Source organism: Strix uralensis, chromosome 11, assembly GCF_047716275.1.
Source record: "Strix uralensis isolate ZFMK-TIS-50842 chromosome 11, bStrUra1, whole genome shotgun sequence".
In the NCBI taxonomy this organism is placed as follows: Eukaryota; Metazoa; Chordata; class Aves; order Strigiformes; family Strigidae; genus Strix; species Strix uralensis.
In genome coordinates, this window is record NC_133982.1 from 21773850 (window position 1) to 21795017 (window position 21168).

The following is a 21168-nucleotide window of genomic DNA, read 5'->3' on the forward strand; positions in this document are numbered from 1 at the left end:
GCTCTTACATATTTCTGAATCTGTGAGTATAGGTTCTACCATCTGAGGACTAGTTCCAGCACCTGCTGGAACTGTAACCTTCTTTCACCTGGTGTAACTCTGAGCATGTTAGTAATTCAATAAGCAAGAGTATGTGGCAAAGATTTTTTACATTTTTGCATTGTTTCTTTTGCGATGTCCATTGTGCGATTTGCTGCAGGCTGTCATTTTTGTCTGCCATCCAATGTATGTTGGCAAGAGGGTTGTGTACTAGTCTTTGTGTCTGGTCACAGAAAAAAATTCATGCATCTCAGCCAGACCATGTTGTTATTCCTTTAGAATTAAAAGCATATGAAACAGATGCAGCTTAATAAGTTTTTTTTTTTTTTATAAATAACATTTAAATAACTTAGAACAATAAAGTTCAAATACAACTTAAAATAAAGTTTAATGCTGTAACAACAGAAAAAGCATGTATAAGGATGGAAAAACAATATTGAAAGCTGTATGCCCTAACAGGAATTATACAAAAGATAGGATATGTTACATAAAAAACCTTAATATGTCTGAACTTTTGCTTCATCGTTATATAAAATGTTAATTTGTGAAAAGTGAGATGAAGTACATTATTCCTATTCTTATTTTACATACACTATTTGAAACATCTTTTAGAGCAGCATTAGGTATTTGTTTCATTAATAGATAGGAACATTTTGTAGTAGAGTAAACTTAATTTTTCCAAACTAACTCTTTTATCTGAATACAACAATAAACATTTACAAGATTATATTTTTTTTTCTGATCATATAGTTTATGTATAGGATACCAGTTTCTTGGGGGAAGTATTTAAAATACTGCTCAGCCTCCACATTTACTATTGACTTGATAATCTGACAACTCATTCCAGCAGCCTTAAAGTCTGACATATTTTACACAACATTATCATCTGCTTATTATTATTATAGCAGCCATATTTAAAAAGCAGATAGGTTTTTTTAAATAAAATATTATCAGATAATCAAGTAATGACTTATTCTTCAGGGTAAATTAATTTAAGAAACTACCCAGTTACAATGACTAAGATAATGATTGTACAACTCTTTAGAATTTTTTACAACTTTTAGTTAGTAAATCTGGTTTTGTGTATATTTTCAAATCTTTTTCATGTAGTCTCTTAAAAATAAACATAAATGCGCAAGTCCAGCTTGTTCAGTTTCTCAGTAGTATTCCAGCCTCTCTTGATACCTTGTCAAAAAGTCGTCTTAAAAATAATCTTCCTGCTGGAACTAGTTCTTTATAGATCATTTGTGATTAGGATATTGCCAGGGGAAGAAAGTGGGATGCTCTATGTTCTTTCTTTGTTTTTTTACCTTTCATGGGAACCCCTTTGTGGTTTAATGTAACAAACATCTCCTTTCCTTTGTGTGTCCATTTTGCAGAAGCGTATGTATTATAATGGTTTTCTTCAATAAGTTCTATGAAGTTGCAGTCCTCATTGCATACTTTCTGTTGAGAGTAAATAATAAAATAGGGTAAAATAAGTACGAGTCTTTTTTTAAATACTTAGATTAGGGAAGGTGAGAGAAGAATATGCATTATAAACCCTACATGTTATTAACATTTTTAATAAATTTGACTTCTGAAATCTGAGTATTGAATTTTTTGTTTTGTCTATTCCCCCTTATTATTATTCCACTTTTTAAAACTTATATAAGCTCTAATCACTGAATTTATTAAATGGACATAAAAATCTAATATGTGATGTAAGGGATAAGTACAGGATACATCTGAATTTTTTAGGAATCTATTTTATACAAATGATACAGAAGCTACATCTAAAAATAACCTTTATTTTTATCTTTAAGATTGTATGTAATGATTGTACACACAAGAAAAGTTTGCATCCATACCTTTCCATAGAGTCTTCCTGATTTGTTCATTGCCAGAAAGTATTCACTTTCCACTCCTTTGATTGCCACTATTCCAACTGCCACTGTTCGGATTTCTAGAATACCTGCAAATGCACAGAGTAAGGGCTGTAAAATGGTTGTTTGTTCTCCAGTCGACTTAGAAGGTTTAGTTGAACTAATATTCTATAATACTTCTGTGTTTATTGAAAACCTGCAACAATCATTCTTGGAAAACAGAAAAAATATGTATTCACATGAGGAAAGGGCTAGACTTCAAAAATTGTCTGTATGTGATCATGTCTGCACAAAACCACTTAAAAAATTGTATGGTGATAATTTTGAAGCGCATACCGAGGTTGCAGTTAGTATAAGTAATTCTTCTATTTTCAAAGAATCAGCCTATCTTAGAATTTATTAGGCTCAGAGTTTCATTTGGAAGAATTATATACACAGCCATCAAGGTTCACAGAATTTGTGCAAAGCCTTTATTTTGAAGACTTGTGTAGCAGTATCATCTCCTTGAAAGAGTGTAAACCTTAGAACTTGCAAGTGATAGAAAACAGACCATAGTGTCTTAAAGAAGATGAAGTATTTGCTTGACCTTTGTATGCTTTTATGACTGATCAGAGCTGTAAAGATATGTGTATTTGAAAATCATTAAAAGCTGCTCTGAGAACTTATTTATTCAAAACCAGAAAACATTTAGAGTTGTCTTCTATAAATTACTTCATTTTCATCTCGCTGATGTATATTTGCAATAGCTTTCTGTAGTCACTATGATACATCTAAGTTACCTGCAACATAAAAAATATTCTTATGTTAACTAAAAAAACCACAACTGAGCAAAGGCAGGAAGACGGTGCAAGTTCAGAACACCAGGTTCAAGCTTAAATATTATTATTGTTGTTTTAAGTAATAGTTTAGAGTTATACTTCTGAGTCTGAGCCGTTTTCTGCCATAGACATTCTACAGACTGTGTGCAGTAGCTTCTGTACTGTGACTCATTCTCCAAAACGGGGTCTTTCAAGGCCAGCCAACTCTAGGCAAATTCCAATAGCTAAGCATGGGGGAGACAAGTGAGGGGGGGGGAGAGAGGCTTGTGTTATATGTCACCTGAAAGATGACCTTCCTCTTGAACAAAATATTTCCTTTTTTTCTCTTTCAAGTTTGTATTGACTCTTCACATCCACCACACATGATAATAATTTTTCATTAATTAGTTTAGAAAGGCATTAAATATCTATTATATTTCTCCTCCCCTACCCTTTTTTTCTATCCTGATGTCCTTTGCTTTCTTTACTCTTCTGTTTTGCTTTCTTCCTTGATATTACTGATACATCAGTCCTAGTCTGCAATGCTTACTTTTTTCTTCCTATTTTCCCTACCAGTTACCTCTTCTCATGGTGTGTGCCCTGCTGGGTGTTCATCTCTGCACACATATTTCTGTATTTCTCTATAATGCTAAGCCAACTTTTGGTAAAGCTTTTAGAATTCTTTGACAAGTTCCACTGCTGCAGGCCTAGTAACAATTCTTACAAAGGGTAGTTTCTAACTTACAAAAATTATATTAACTTTCATTTAAATTTCACTTTAGAAAAACCACAGTGAGGCTGAAAAACAGATGAACATCTGCATCTCGCCAAACAAAGAACATAGCAGTGGAAGGGATCTCTGGGTCATCAAGTCCAGTGCTCTGCTAGCCTGGGAATTGCATCAGATAATTCTCTTTTCATAAACTTTGCCAATACTAAATTAGAGTTGTTATTTCTTTGCCCCCAGTGTTTCTGCCGAAGGCTGTTCCAGAGTTTGATTTATTTTAATGGCTAGAGTCTCTGTAGTAATTTGCAATCTGCATTTTTTCAGTGACAGCTTATATCCATTTGTTCTTTTGCCTGTGCTGGCCATTAACTTAAGGAAAGGGTTTTTTTAAAAAATCTATGTTTGAGTTTTCTATTTATACAGAATTTAAAAAATGTAAGATTCAAAATGACTTTTTAAAACAAATCATGCTAGTAGGAATTGAGATTTCCTTGAGTAAGCTGATGTTGGCTGAAGTTACAGTAGTAAGAAATACTACTACTTTTAAAAAGGAAATGCCAAAAGCTTTTGTCCAAGGCAATATTATTAATAGAATTTTTACATTATTTTCTAGCCTGTTTTTTTTTTTTTTTTTTTTCTGGAGTAGATGGTGGCATTCATACTAACTTGGAATTATTTTATTTTGGTTTTGGGTACTTGTTTTTCTGCTTTATTCTCAGTTAAGACATAAATGTCTTTCATGTGGAAACTTTACCCTCATAGAATTTGGTATAGGATAGAAATTGGGGGTGTAAAAACATTTTATAAGCCTCCTGTATAGCAAATCTGAATGGCAAAATAAAATGTTATCTGTCAAAGTTATAGGCTGCTTATAATTTACAAATGCACTACATGTGATAGATTTATTGTGTTCAGATCTTTACATGGCTTTTCCTCTTATTTGTTAAAATCCCATTGTGCATAAAAAGCAATGCATTTTAATTAAAGACAGATAATTTGAGATTCACAAATTGTTATGCATATTCAGTACTAGTTGCTATATTTTGTACTTTTCACAATTTTAAGGCATTATGTACCCCCAGAATTAGGGCTAGTTCTCTCATAAATAAAATTTGACACCCTGACTCAGAGGTGATATAAAATCCAAAGAATGTTTTAGGTCTTTGAATGGCACTTTTCTAAAGATACTGTGTCTGTGCATCTCTCCGTAAAGTTTAGTGAGGGAACACCACATGAACCCTCCAATAATTATGTCGCATTAAAAATGTAATACTAACAATGTTAAAGAGAAAGAAAAAAGACCATAGAGAATTCAGTGGAAATAGAGCTTGTATATTCTCGATTCTTTGTTCAGAACATGTCTATCTCAGAATTAAATGGCCTATCATAAACCGCACGTGCTCATTTTTCAGTTCCCTGTTCTAGATCATGTCTTGTCTGTTCTGATGTGTCTTTATGTAGCCCTGAAGGAGGTCAAAGCATGAATTTTTCCCTTATCAGCAAAGCATCTATGTGATTTAGGTCTCTGACGCAGCAGTTCACATGCAGTTTTCTATTTGATGTGCAAGTGATTCATCACCGAGCTTCTCCCTTCATTTTAAGGTGTATGACACATGTTCTGTAAGCTCCCTTTTCTTCTTCTAGAAGCTGTGCCTCAGTAATTCTGTTCATTTCAGAAATGTAGTATTGCTACAATTAATTGCATATTTTTTCTTTACATAGATTATATAGGAAATGGAAACATGATTTCTAGCAAACTGGGAAAAGTAAGAATTTACTGTGTAGTTAGAACAGTGATAGTTGATTTTAGCTGAGAATTTAATTTACAATCTTTCAGTGTATATAGTCTTTTGTATAGACCTCACTTGTTTCGTTAATTACAAAATGTCATGTGCATGCATGAAGTTAAAATTTCTTCCTTTATGTACAGAAACTATGGAAAGAGACTATGAAGGTTGAGAAGTCATACACTGAAAGTTTATCTGTTTACCAGTGTCAGCATTGCAGTGTATCACATGCTTAAATTTAGTATCCAGTATCAGAGGTCTCTCTCACACCAGGAAGAATTATTTTTGAGTAATATTCAATTTAATGCAGACAGAGATTTGAGTACTTTAACTGTTTTACAAGGTGCTTCTGAACATACAAGATTTGTAAGGTGACCAGCTTTTTTTCTGCACACCTGTTATGCGCTGCATAATTCTCAAAGCACAAGTTCTTTGATTAACTAGTTAATGAAATCTTTAATACTTATAAATAATAAAATCTCACTGTGAAAACATCTAAACTACTTTTCTATTTTTTTTAATAATCATCTTGATATATAAACACTCAACACAGACTTTGAAGTTAGAGACGTGGACAATGAAAATCACTTTCTCTTCCAATTATAATTTTATAACATATTTAAAATATTAAAATGAGATTTTATATTATATCATAATTATAGCACCAAAGCAGGAAATTCCTAAAGGATATACCAAGGAATAAAATATTAAATCCATAAAATAGAGAAAGTAAGTTGTATTTTTCCCTCTGTTTCATTTCCTTCCAGTATCTCTATTAAGTCAGGATACCACATTATATTACACTATATGACATTATAGTCATATTGGTCTGTCTTTATTTTGTGTGTGTTTCTGGTACTCAGTCACTCTAAGTGAAATTACATAATGGTAAATAGACACAAGGATGTGTTGCTGCAGATAGGAACCTAATCCATCAGTAGTTGTTGAGAGGTGATAAAGCTTCAACCAGAATTTTGGCCAACTGAATATATTTCCTGTTTCTTCTATACTTTCTGTAATCATCTGGTACGGGCAACTCTTGCTGACAGGATGTAGGGCTAAATTAAATTTGGATCTCAGGTGATATGGTTATCTTTGTGCTCTTGGTGTATATGGTCTGTTACACAGTTGTTACTGTTACATTCAGCCAAGTCTGTGAATGTGATTTTTTTAGTTATCTTGGGTTTTTTTTAAAAAAAAACCTCTTCTTTTTTCTCTTCTCTTTCGTTTTCAAATTCTGCATCATTGCAATGTATTTAATAAGACTAGCCAGGAACAACATTTGGTGTATTGAAAAGTAACCCAATAATCTAGTTTTTCTATAAATGTAGGAAGAGCTTTGATTCTGAGTAATTGATGGTATTAAAATCAACAACAAAACAGTAATATACTCTAAAGATTGGCTTTACGAGATAAGCTTTATGAGGATGGTAAACTGAGTTAAGCAAAACTCACCAAAGCTAAAGAGTGTGTTTTCTAGCATATCATTTTTGACTGCCTTTAAGAGATGAACTGAATGAAAATGTGTTAGTTTCATACCTCTTCTACTGTGAACCTAAGTGTAGCTGAGCTTCAGTGTTCATGCTAAGTCTTGTTAGCTGATTCACTGGAAGCAGGTAAATCTCTATATCCATAGAAAAATGCTAATAAAAGTAAACCTAATATGTTTTGTTATGTTTGTAGGCCATTTTATACATAAAGGCAAAAATGCTGTCCTCATTAAAGTGAATAGTAAGATTTCAGCTAACTCAGTAGAGCCAGGATTTTATCCCTAAGGTAGTTCCTTCAGTGAGGCAGGAGACGTACAGTAAGCAAAAATCTTTTCAGAAAAAAAAACACAAAGAAAGAGAGAAAAATGCTGAACAGGCACACATGTGAGATTTGTCTGTGCTGGATTCTAAGTGTTAGTTTATGTAGCACCAGATACTTCAGGTATAAATTATAAAGAACTAAAATCTACAGTCAGAAATTCTACTAAGGAGAACCTCTTCTCCCCAGTCTAATAGTATATCATTCTTTGTCTTATGTTAGCAAATTCATTCTTACATGCTTTGTTTTGAAGTAGAAAGTTCTAATACTTTCAATCGCTATTCATGAAAAGGAAAAAGTCACCAAGCTAGGATGGGAAAGAGAAATTTCTTATATGTAGATTGTTTCATTGAAATACTCTTTTAATACTCTAATAACCAAAATGACTTTAAAGACATGCTTAAATTGATAAGATGCTGATGATAAGTTCAGAAGGCCAAGCTTCAGCAAGGTCTTGAATATCCTCGGTTTAAAAGTGAAAATGTAAACTATGTTTTTCAGTTACTTCATCTAAAGCATCCACGTAAAAGTTCAGAACAGGTTATAGAGAAGTCTGGACTGTACCACAAAGTAACCAGGAAAGAAATCCGATTAAAGCCAGAAAGAGGAAAAAAAAACCTGAAAATGGGCATACAAAATTGAAAACAACTGTAATTTCTATAAAATCAGCATGAAATTCCAAACAATTTTATATGGTTCCATGGTCAGTGTATCAAATGTAGCTTATAATTCCTGTAGTGAAAGAAGTTACTACAGAGCTGAAATTCTGTCTGATGTACGTAAAAGACACTCAACTGAGATGGGCTATAGTTTCTCTTTAGAAGAAGATGACTGTGGATGCTGGCAGCAGGTTTTTTTAACCACTTGGTGCAAATTCAATAAAATCCAGTAGAAAAAAACCCAACAAAACAAAACAACCTTTGAGGTTGACACAACAGTTTTAGTGCATGAAATATATATCCTTTTTTTGAGACAATTTGCATAATAAATGAGGTGAGTTTCCTGCCATTCTGGTCTAGAATGACAGTTGCTCAGTACTTTACAAGTAGACACTTCTATGTCTGGACTTATTCCATGACTGTGGCCTGGAAGACAGGACAGTACCTCAGGCTGGAAATTTATGTAGAAAAATTGGTATTTAGCTACGTCATTGATACAAAATTGAGCATTCTTTTGTGAGATAATTCTTTCCTGGCAAGTGGTGTTTGAGAATTGTGTTTTTAATCACTTGATATTAAGTATCTTTTTCTGATTTAATTAATATTTTCACACTAACATTTTCATCTTCTTTTTATTTGTTAAACTTTTTTTGCTTTTACAACATAATAATACTGTGACATTTTATTTAACAAATCTTTGCTTTTATTGCTACACAATCTATTATATTAAACTAATTTCTAACTGTATGCAGCCATAGCTGAATAGGCAGAGTTTCTTTGAGTTTGTCCATAGTATCCTCAAACAACAGTATCCTATCTATAACAAAGTAGTGAGAGCCTTGTGGTTTAGCAAAATTGGAGCATTTGTCTTTAATCATTTTGCAGCCAAGAGGCTGAAAGAGCAATTGCAATTCTTCCTTCTGAGAGCTATAAGGAAACCAAAAAGTGCAGCCCATTACTGCAGGTCGAGCAGGTGGTAACAACCTGTCCAATGAGTCTTTGGAAGAGAAGAGAGCAAAACCACCAAGCTAAATATCTTCTCACACACTAGAGAACTACCCCAGTGCGTTGGGTGATAAGATTTTGCGGGGAGATTTTGGAAGAGGTTTTAAAGTACACGTTGTGTTCAGTCCCTCATCAGCTGGCTCTTTTTCCAAATGTTTCACATGTTGCTGATATCCCCTCAATTTCTATTACATAAAGTTTCCAGTCACTGCTCCTCAATTTTTTAGTATCCGTGTTTCTGTAGACATTAATTCAAAGAGAAATTTTGGTATCCTTTACATTTCTCAGCAAGGCTGACAGCAATTTCATCCCAGTATTTTTCTGTCAGGTATATATGTTATGAGAAAATGTTTAAGGGTAAGAAGGAAACTCCTAAGAAGACATCTGTAGTCTTCTCAATGCTGGAAAGAAGGGAAGAAGAAGAAAAGTATGGTTTTTAAGGAAAGAAAAGCAAAAGCAGATGTCCACAAGCTAGTTTGTTATTTTACATTCTTATTTCTTTTTAAGAAAATAGCTAACAGATAACACATCTAATGCTGATTTTTAAAATATTCTAAATGCTTTACAATACCAAATTTTGTGTGGTATTTACGGCACTTTATTTCTTGTGGCCTCTCTGTGCACTGAAATTGAAAAAACCAGTCTGTTGCTGATTTTTAGGGGTAAGGAGGCTGGCACTGACAGTTAAGCACTTCTGAGGAATGTGTTTGTGAAACACCCTTTCCTAGGCAGAATTGTCTGAAGGTAAAGTATGTGGAAACTCAAACAGGGAAAGAGGGGGCAGAAAAGACTTGGATGGAGAATAAGTCAAAAAAAAAAAAAAAAAGCTCTAAATTTCACTGACTTGTGTTTCTAATTAATTAAATTTGGAGCACATATTTATGAATTCAAGTGACCTTTGCAGATGATTCAAAGCCAAGAAAAATGCTCTCGTCATTGCTTACAAGACAGTGTTTAATGGTATTTAATGTAATTTGTTCTTTTGTTCTGGATTTTAATAAGTTAATATTTGTGCCTCTTAAAGCAAGAAAATACAAATCATAGTGGTCAATCATACAGTATTTTGGAAAACTTTCATGGTGGTGTCAGTGCATGTGTGCATTTGGTGAGCCAGCACAGTCAATACATTCATTAGCTGGCTTTTTGCACTTGAAGTGTTTTTCCAGAGGAGTCTATCAGTATTTGTTTTCTGAAAGTAAATTAATACTTTCATTGAATGGTTTTGAAAGTGACTGGTTTCAGGAAACATTACCCCTTTCTATCTCTTTTTTAAAAATAGTGTGTATATTGTGAATTTGTGCTTAAGTTATTTTGATTCTTAATAATATTTTTAAATGGATGCATCTTAAAGTTCATTTTTCGGTAGAGCAATTTGTGTGCTCATTCTCTTTCAAATATAAAATCCAATGGTAAAAAATTTACTGCAAATAAAGGTATTTAAGAGACATTGTAATATGATTTAATTCTTTTTTTTACCCTTCCTGTTATTAAATTACAATTGATAGAAAGTAGAATTTGCATTTGTATTTTGTACTTTTCCTTAGTAAGAGAGTGAGTTTCCCAGATGGTACTTCATAGAACTTATGTTCATAAGCTTTGTAAGTAGAAAGAGATATACAGTATATGTTATAATGGTTTTCAAAGCAGAGATGAGATTGTCTACACCCCAAGAATTTTCTGTCTATGGATATGAATTTAATAATTAATTAAGGTAACAGAAAACAAGCTGGTACATACATTCACTATCACTTTCTTTCTTTAACTGTCATATATTTGCTTCTCCTTGTGATACTCAGAATTTGGATTTATGGCATAAACACATATAAAATATGTTATTTGCGGCATGGTCCAATACAGAAGGCTAAAAAAGCTTTTATTTAGAGGCTTTGTGCGGTATCCATGCATGCATTTGCTGTGTGTGTGTAAACTATCTGAAGCACTCTAGATATGACTGTAAAAAATGATCTGCACATAAACAATGGATCTGTCAAGGATTTTCAGTAGAACATTTGAAGCTACTTCTTCAGTGAGGTGCCAGACATCTGGATATTATGGACAAATATTCAAAGCACTCAAAACTCCTGGTTTTGTCCCATGTGTAAGTTCGAAGCAGGAGGAATTTTAGTTGTCTGAGGAAACATGATTAACAATAGAGAGATATTCCTTGAGGACTTGATGCAGTATATTATTCTTCAAGCATCTTCAAGTAGTAGAATTTGCATATAAGGCTTAGTCTGTGTACAGAATCTGTTTGATTAAGCATAAGTAGCTGATATTTAATGACCTTTTTGCAATTCATTTGGCACAAAACCAGCAGGCATACTGTATTAAAAAAAAATCAACTAATTGTTAACAGAAATCCATCAAAGTATTTTTTGTACTTTGGTGGATTTTCATTTATTGGTCATTTTAAAGATTCCTTACTTGACATTACATTATCCATAAATTTCTCCACTGTTTGCCAATCCTACAAACCGATTAATACATGCATTGCTGCTAGATAGAACAACTTTATCATAAACCATTGTTTTCATGGTATTCAGTTGGCAGATATGTTAGTTATGGAATCTGAGCCATGTCAAGGTTTCTGGAAGAAACTGCTAACTTGATAACTCTATGAAGATAGTATGAAAAAAGTAAGATGAGAACCAAACGGAAGTGAGACAATACAACAGGGAACTAAAATGGCTATTTAGAAATGCTGTTATTTTACTTACAAGATCTGTTCCTTGCATGTGTACATGGACTTGTGAGTGTTTATGACAGAAAAGGAAGGAGTAAGTGGAGTTCCACTCTTAAGTCTGCATTGTTCCAAGTATTTATAGTTTCATGTGCATCATCAAATGTATAATCTGGCCTTCTGAATGTGTATTACTGGTACCACACCATGAAAAGAAGAGTCTGGTTTGAACTTCCAAATTGATGTTTAAGAAATACACCTTCCTTTTTACTTACAAACTTACCATATTACATCTGCAGTGGGAAATATGAAAAGCCATAATACCTTTTCTAGTTGTTTTTCAAAGTGAATAAGTGTAAAGCAGTGCTCATCGGTTTACAACGGTCAGTAAAGCTTACCTCCACTAATTACTGTAGCGAGGATTTCAGTGACCATATTACAATGAATTATTGCTGAAGAGAAATAGCTTAGAATTTCTGAGTATTTTTCCTTATTGTACAACCTGTTTGGCCTCAGTTTTGTATTAACTCTGCTAATGTTGGTGAGTTAGGTTTGTAGATTGAATGCTTCATTCTTCACTGAAAATGGTAGCGTAATAAGAATTGGTCTGTGATATTCTGAATCTAAATTGCCTTCTCTCCTTCTGTCTGTATCTCTAGAACATTAGCACTTTGAACCACTAACTTTCCAATATTTCTCTTGATTTGGTCTTCAAAACCAAAAGGGTGTGACATTTTTCACTGAAGTAGACTGTAAAACTATGGAACTTTTCAATTTAGAGCTCTGACTTGTGAATACCAGTATATAGTAATGACTGAATAACATGCTGCCCCAGGCAGTCATTCACTTGTGACTTTCTCATTAAACTTATTAGAACCCTTCACTTTGCTGATCTGCACTGTGCATTTCATATAAATATTTTCTTGATCAGCCTCTTATACGGCACATAGTCATTTCTCATTTTTGCAGGAAACTACATTTCCCTCCAATAAAAATTACCTTGGAGCTAAACATATGTTTATAATGAAAAATAATATTAGTTTTTAGAATTAATAGTGTCATGTAAAATCCAAGTCTTAATCCTCAGTCTGAAAAAGTACTCTACTATTACAGCATTAATACTTTACTGGTATTAAAAATGGGGGGGAAAAAGGGTAGAATGACTGATTACAAAATTGTTTCCAAGCAGTAAGAAAATTAATGATTTAGAGCTAAACTTGTACAACAAATACTTTCTCTACAGCTCAGATGAAGCATATTTCTAGTATTTAAATCTTTTGTGCCAGTTTCACTAGAATAAATGATCTTTTCAAGCTTTGTGAGCTTTTAGAATCTAGTGTAAAATGCTGCTAATTAACCTTTTCACAGCAAAATGAGAAACATCCATTTAGTGGTGCAAAAATTCCCAAATTTAGAGTTTCAGTGCCTATAGCTATTTTGATTATCTGAAACTTGGAAGATTCTACATAGGACCAGAGCCTCCTGTCTCTCCAAATTCTTCTGTAATGCAAAAGTCTATAAATACATTAATTTGTTTTTTGATATTTGTTACTATGCTATTTTGTGTTTTCATCTAGTAAAGAGCTGGTGTTTTGATGTCTTGCCCCAGCACCATTGCTGATTAAATTTTCTTCCCCCTTTCCTAGGCAGGATTAGTGATCATAGTTGACATAAAATTAGTCATGTCAGTTCTATGGAAGACTTTTTCTTCTGTTTTTCTAAGGAAGACAGGAGTGCATATTCACAAACCTTTTCTGTGTATAAAAAAATCAAATGATTCATTGTCTGAATCATGTTCTGAAGAACTTCAATTCCAGGTGCATTTCATGTGCTATTATGGGTTATCACCTGTATAAGCTGGCTGCAGGCAGTTGTGAAGATGGTATAAATATAACATGGCACTGTGTGCTGGACTTACTCAGTTAAAGAGGGCAAAAATACATCTAAGACAGAACCTGTTCTTTTTCGTACGAAGTATTTCCTCACCCTCAAGGTCTAGCTGGTTTGTTCTGCATATTTTACTGTCTCCAGCTGTTCCTGTGGCAGCTTTTCTGGTCCCAGAAACAAGCTTGACAGAAGGAATAGCAGAGCCATATTCTGGGGACAAACTGAATCTAAGAACTGACTTCTTGTTCTTTCAGGATAATTTACAATCATATATCATTGACAAACATTACTAAAAGCTATTATTGAATGCTCACAGAATGATCCTAATGACATTCTAGGTGCTGAAAACTGTATTATCAGTTTATATATAAAGTAAAATGTGTTTTTAATAGTGACAGTATTCCCAGATGTAGCTAATTGAATTATGTAAAATAAGTAAAATTCAAAAGTGGATGCATAAGAAAGAAGGTGGCTGCAGAATTCCAGAGCTTGAATGTATACTTAGGGGCCTCTGGCATAAGAGCAAATAGTTTTAAATGGTTTGAAATTTTGGACAGTAAAATTTTGTTTTACACAGAGCATTTCATTCATAAACACTGCAATCCCTATTACAAGAGATAGACATCTTTTCCCACTCTAAGTAGTTATGTAAAATGTAGGGCAAGCACTACCCAACTTGAATACATTTTAGTTCGATCTCCAGATCAGATCTGCCACTTGTCTGGTTTCAGCTGTTCCTGCACCATCTAAATATATCAATTACAATGTCTATAAGAACACAAGCAGGCAGCACGTAATTCCTTTCAAGGTACAAAATGCAAGAAGCTGTTAAGAAAATCATACTAACCCCTTGCTGCACCAGAGTGGGAATTGATAGAAACCATCTGGCTCACTCTTTCTGCCTTCAAAACACTATTGGACATATATTTATGATATGGTCTCTTAAATTGTTCTGGTTTCCTACTGACAAATAATTTAGATTTAGTTGACCTTTCAAAATCTCTATTAGACCAAACACTGAAAAATACACTAATAGAAGGAGAAAATTTAAAAACCCTGAAATTCAAAACCAATCTAATAATTTCATCCAATTCTGATAAATAAATTAGGATTTTTGTACCTGATGTTGCTCCTGTCTTGCTCAGGATCAAAAATTGATCAAAATGTGTCAGTTGTCCAACAATCTTTTTTTTTTCCCCCAAATAGTTTAATAATTCCTTGTCTTAATTTTGCCTAGTGTCATTAATTTACTTCTAGTTACACACTGGTTTTACCAGTCTAAAAATTTTGTCTAAGATGAAAGCCTGACTTTAGGGAAATCAACAGAATATTTGCCGTTATACACCGGTAGCACTTTGAAACCTCTCTCTTCATTTACGTGATCAAATATTTATAAATGTGTTACAGTCATCCAGTTAATCTTTAGTTGTCTTCTAGCTTTACAATTCCATATCAAAACTGAGGAAAAACAGCAGCAGTGGAGAGAATTATTCCTCTGATTCAGAACCAGTTGGTAATAACCAGAGCAAATATACTATGGAAGCTGTAGCCAAATTTCTCTTTTACTTTGTGTTTATTTGTGTGATTTTTAATCTGCCTTTTTTAATTCGGCTGAATTATCCAGTTTGAAAATCGGGGGTAGGGTGCCAGTTTTGACTTCAAATGCTAGGATGTAGAGGAAATCAGGTGTTAATGATTTTGAGTTTGATGATACAAATATCCATGCACACACTTAGTTTTGCCCATGTTCATAATATCAGGAAGTCAGTGAAAAAACTGTTGCAACTAGTGTCATGTAAATATTTTCTAGAGTCCACAGCCTTTCTGTGCTTTGCTTTTCTTAAGTGTTACATAGAAATAGTGTTGTGGCTTTTTAGTGAAAGCTACTTGTACCCTAAAAGCAGAAAGAAGGACTCTAGAACTAAGGGCTGCACACATTCCAGTGTTTTGTGATAGAATAGTATGATGTTATCTTCTGAAGAGAAGTTACCAGTCATAGCTAAGATGTAAAAAGTCATGGAATATAGATAACAGTACTGAACAGTTAACAGGGCATAGGATTAGCCAAATTATATGAAAAGTTTATTTAAACTTTTATTTAACACATTTTTGTTATGTTACTGGTTTGTACACAACCCAGTTTGCCATTGCTTTTGTTCTAATTTTTATATCTCCATGTGTAAATCAGTGCAGTTATGTTTATTTCAATTAAATTATCATTGTTTAGATCAGCTAAAGATATATAAAGGGGACATATAAAAGGGAAAACTATGAAGTTAGAAAGCTGCCTTGGGTTGTTAGCTGCTGTTTCTTTGCAGTATCACCAATAACCCCACTTACAGGCTAGTTTAAAAGAAAGATTTTCTAATGTTGCTTAACTCCACCTTTAGTTACTGAAACGTTCTTAAAAAACTAGCCCTTAGTGACTTAGATCAACTCTCTTAAAAGATTCTTCAAACATTTTGACAGAAATTCCCTTAAAAAATTAAATTAAATTAAAAAACATTAGTAAAACCAGTATGCCATAACAGTCGTCTCTCAGTTAACCAGGGGAAAGTATTTAAAATGTGATAGAAACTACTTCACTTTCTTTACCAACTAAGGGAAGTTTCTTGTGGTCCTGAACTGCATAGGGAAGGATGCAAGCTCTCCTGTGCCTGTAAATTGCAGTAGTTAGTTTTCTTGGCTCTCAGAGCACACAGGTACTACTATATCACTATATGGTGACTGTTTATTACAAAGTTATCTGTGACCAGTCTGTTAAAGGATTTAATATCTTAAATTCAGATCCATCCTGGCAGCCATATCATTGTATTGGCAGAATTCCAAATTTCCATCTCTGACAATAATCGAACAACCTGTTTGATAGAGTACAGTGCAGTGCACTGACATAAGTATAAAGACATCCTTTCTTCTTGATCTTGAGACAAATGGAAGATCTCATACCACTGAAGCATTTGATAACAGCTTCAGACAGGGGCCTTTGGGAATGCTTCATTTTTCAGTTTTTCTGCTACAATTCACCTAATTCTTGTTTTGCTTTTATATGTATTGGTGTCATGAAGTTTTGATGAGCTCCACAGAAGTAATACATAAGCAATCTGTAGCAAAATATACGAACCCCTTAAAAACCTGGAAAACAGCTCATCTGTGATTTGTAGATGTTTGAAAACATGCATTTCAGCTAATGGACTTAAGCAAGGACCTTGATCAAGAAGGGAAGAGAACATTTGTCCTCTGTAAGAAAGCAGAGTAACATGGTAGAGATTTCTTTCATACGTTCATAGAACTAGAGGACTAGATAAAGTTTAGTGGTTTTTTAATATTAGACTATGGGCTGGGTAGCAGAAGCTGCATGTGCAAATAAAGCGTTTGCAGTCCTTACATTTTTATTTTGTGGGGGATTTGCATTAAGCTTGTATAATTTTGTGATTGGCAGAATCAGTTTGCAGGCCTTTTTTGATTCTGCATTGTATTTATGATCATTTCTGCTCCTTATGGTACTGTTCTCTCCTGGTGTTTGTGACATTAGAGAAAAGTTACTGTGTAACACTGAACTCAGCAGGAAATTTTAGAACTGCCTTGAAGACCATGAAGTTACAACAGCAGAGAACTTGGCTGTACCTGTAGTGGTATGTTCTAAAATATATAAGAAACCCCTGTTCTTGGTAAAGAATTAGCCATGCTTTTTGCTCTGACTGTGGTTTTAACAGAGCTCCAAAAAACTTAGAATAAACTTCCATTTATATCTTTCATACAGAAATATAAATTTGCACATATATTTGAAAAGTAATAGTTAACTATTTTTCAAGTTAAATATCCTAAATTCGGTATATTCTGGTGTATTGCACTCTTAAGCTCATGTCTTGAATAGAATAAATAGAGATAGCAACATTACTCCTAGGTAGATGTTGGTAAGGTGTAGATAAGTCATCCTGACTTGAAAGTCAGGAAGAGATTAATGGTGGAACGGGAGTTTCATTTTTCTTTATGTCTAGTCTGTATTACCAATGTTATGAAACCGTATCTTAAAGTAAAAGCACATGGATTTGCAGAAGCAGTAGTTATTATTTGGCATCTTTTTTAATTAACTCCTTAAGCCACTGATAGGTATCCGTAACAAAACTCTTACTGATTTCAGTAGAGCCAGGCTTTTACAAGTGGCATATATTTGTCTCTTTCCTAATATGGGTCTTTCAACTCTTGAGCAAACTTTTCCTAATGAATCACAGGGTTAGATAGCTTTTCCACTAGTCAGTAACTTAACTCCTCCACAGCTGTGCAATATTTTTTACTTTCAACAGCAACTATTTAGACTATTAATGATAGTTTTCTATAGTTCATCAGTAAGTCAATATGAGTAGAACAGCCATATTTTGACTGTATGTTGAAAAGAGAGATAATGCTGTACTTCTCAACAATTACTTTCTCATGTTGATTACATCTCTGTGAGGTTGAGAATGCATTTCAATCAAATACCATGCACATAGAGAAGGAAATACTCTTTTTCATGTAGAAATCTATGTTAATGAAATAAATATGGCATAGTCTGACAGGGTGCAAATCGGACTTTTTTGTACAATACCACCTGTGAGGTAAATTGCAGCACGTGTGATTACAATAGATGAAGTATATGTAATTCTTTGGGGATCCACTAACAGAGGCTAGTTTGGGATGTAGCTGCCAGATAGCTGTTAAGAGGAAAACAAAGAAAAAAAACATCCCACTGTGTTGGGTCTGGAGTCAGAAAAGGGTGAACTCATGGAACGGGAGCTGCAACTAGCAATTCTACTTTGCTGAGTTCAACTGAAAGTACCCATTACTGCATTGTTGAACTATGAACGAGAAGACAATATAATAAGTTGCAATCCAAAATCTTCAGTATTTTCAGTGCTGTATACAGGCAGAAATATCCTGCATTTTTCTGCATCACCTCAAAGGGGTGATCACCTACATTCTAGTTTTGGAATTCACATAGTTAATTGTTTGGGGAAAGAAGCATGGTTACTTTCATGTACAATTTGTATAAAACTAATGTTTGTTAAATTTTGTCATGTATTGATAAGGATACTCCAAACAAAATGGTATCACAGAGAGAAAAAGGTGAACAGGTAATGTGAAGAGGGAGAAAGGGAAAAGAGATTTTTGTAATGGCAGTCATACATTTTAATTTAGCCCTAGCAGGAAAAAAAATTGTGTATCTTATGGATACAAGATGATCACTTGCAAGTTGTTAGGAGAAAGTCAGGAAATATGGGTTCTATTATTTATTTTGTCTCACACAGTTGCATAACAGTGGCTACTTACACATTTTTTAAAATATCATCTGAAGTGATTTAGAAATGTAAGTACCATATATATGCTATGGGGTTTAGGCTTAAGTATTGCTTTTTGAAATGTAATTTGAAATGTCCCTTGAGTGCTCATTAGCACTTTCAGAAAATTGTCTCTGGGATGTCTACAGATCCTATCTGAAAAGGACAATGTACAGAATACCTACTCATGTTTATGAAATATTTTGTTATATAAGAAGAAAAAGTGGGATCAGTATTTAGTCTCATTCTGGCAAAGATAGGTGTTTATTACATTCCAAATGTTAAACAGTTCTGAATAATTTCTCCAATAATTTCTCACAATAATAATGATAAATAAACCTTCTATCACTAGATCACTTTCTGCTTAAATGATATAGCCATTGGAACTCATCACATCCTCTTAAATAATCTGGTTGGATAAGATTAAAATAGATGAATTCAAATTAAAAACACTGGATTACTTTGCTAAAAAAATTAACAGACCATGATTTTCTTGAAAGATGTGGTAATAGTTTCCTAGAAAGATGTAGTAATCTTTTTTTTCCTTTAATTTTGTTGCATGACAGTTATGTTCAGTAATATAGACTGAATTTCCCAAGTCACACAAAGATGCGGTCAGAAATGAAGGCATTTTAATTTTAGTTTAGTATTTATAATCAAGTAGCCCAAGCACCAGCTTGCTAATTTGAACATTCTGATTGAAATTGGTGCATTAATTTAAAAGAACAGTTTTATTAATAGCTTTATTATTTTCATTGCTCAGCTTAAGAGGCATTTAAAAGGACAAAGTGGCCTAGGACTGTTGCCATTTACTTTATAAGTTGAGCAGACTCTCCTAAGGCTACTCAAAATTAATGTAACATTTGGTTTCCTTTGAACTAATAAATATTAACTACAGACTCCAATACCAATTCACCCAAAGATATGGCTGTTACACTGTTAGTAAGGTAGGAAAACATGCTAGACTGTTTGTCTTTTACAGCCTCAATAAGAAAACTTCCTTCCTTGCTGACTGCTGAAACAGATGCTCAGACAGGATGCTCAGCAGTCTAAAACATAGTACCAGTACTGTCGGGGTGGCGGGATGTAAAAGAGCAAGAGGCTTAAAACACCTGTGTAGTTGATTACATTAGTAAGTGGGAGGAAGGAGGGCACAGCCAGCCCCCTGTAGCTGGCCGGCAGTGAGAAAGGAGGGTTCCTTAGAGGGAAGAGGCTCTCCATGTTTCTTATGTTGTCTCTTACCTGACTAGGTAGGTGGTAGTATTTGTTTCCTGAGTGGATGAATGGGGTTTTTTTGAATCATAATTTGGATGTAAGGTGTAAGTTTCTTTTTTCTGACTTGTATACAGTGGTTCAGAGTGCTCTAAACAGGAATTTGCTTACCCTGGAGGTTATGTACCTTTTTATTTGGTTTTGGTTTTCAGTTTTGGATATATTGACCATGATCTCCACGCTCAGTAAAAAATGTAAAAATTTCAGTTGGAAGAATGGAGCTTACTTTAATTGGAAGAATGGCTTTTTGTCTCCAGTTAGTTTGAAAATAGCCTCTTGAAATTGTATGTAATTTAGGTTTTGATTAGTAACAACATTTACAGGCAGAGTACTATTTGAGTATTTGTCATGCTTGCAGCTTCTATGTTGTCAGAGCTGTGCTTAGTACATGGCAGATATCTTTTTGTATGATGTTATAGCATGGTATTGGTAAGATGGTGCTAAACTAATACAAGTAACAGCACTGGGTGGGGAATTCAACTGGGGTGAATCTCACTTTGGGCACAGGTATTTGTCCTTGTCCTTATGTAAAGGTAGTATTACAATTTTTTGCTGTACCATTGGAATGTGATATGGCTGGGATAACTTCATGGCTTCTCAAGTGCAGTTTCCCCACATAAGCAAACATAAAGGACTATTGCTGAGGAAGATCTTGTACCTGCCTTTCCCACAGCATAAATCTGTCTCTTGTTGCAAGGTGGCCCTAACAAGCAAGTCTAGTTATTTGAATCATTATGTGCTGGATTTACATAGCTAGTTCCCTAAATCCATGTAAAATCTCACCAAAAAGCACTCAACAACTGCTTGGATTTCTTTGTCTCATCTTGCACGTTATGTGCAGTCCCTAAGCTACGTAGGCTATTCCAAAGGAAATAAATTAGCATGGTGGAATTGAAGTTGCTTTTGCTGGTGAAGGTCGCACTTTCCAATTGTACCAGTACTGGCTGCACTCTTTAGGATTCAGTTATCCTTTCTATTTTACTTCAGGGTTTCTGTCAGGGAGTACAATTCCTGTTTTCACAAGGGCTTTGCTGCAGAAGCTACACAAGCACTGGATGGAACTAGGCCATTCCCCACTCTGTGCTGCCTTCTTCCCTTGACTTAGCTAGAGCCATATTTTGTCCCAAATCCATCTGCTTAGTGGCTAGCTAGAGAGCCCTTAGAGTTCAGACAGACCACTCAAAGGGCAAATCTATTATCATAATGCAGTCTTGTGTGCGTGTTATGCAAGAAGCCAGAAAGCTCTTCTACTGAGCATTTCCACACACCTGACAAGCATCTAAAACTTCACGTTTGCCACTACATTGCTTACAGCTGTGCAGAAAC

At 34.1% G+C, this 21168-nt stretch overlaps 1 protein-coding gene across 1 annotated transcript in view; it reads right to left on the bottom strand.

Moving 5' to 3' along the window:
- Positions 1-350: 350 nt before the first annotated feature.
- FGF7 (fibroblast growth factor 7) overlaps positions 351-21168 on the bottom strand; it is a 29295-nt gene continuing 8477 nt past the window's right edge. The window contains exons 2-3 of the mRNA XM_074880908.1: positions 1890-1993; positions 351-1485 (exon numbers count right to left, since the gene is read on the bottom strand). Coding sequence (XP_074737009.1) covers positions 1291-1485; positions 1890-1993 — 299 coding nt within the window. The 3' untranslated portion in view covers positions 351-1290. The remainder of the gene's footprint in view (positions 1486-1889; positions 1994-21168) is intronic.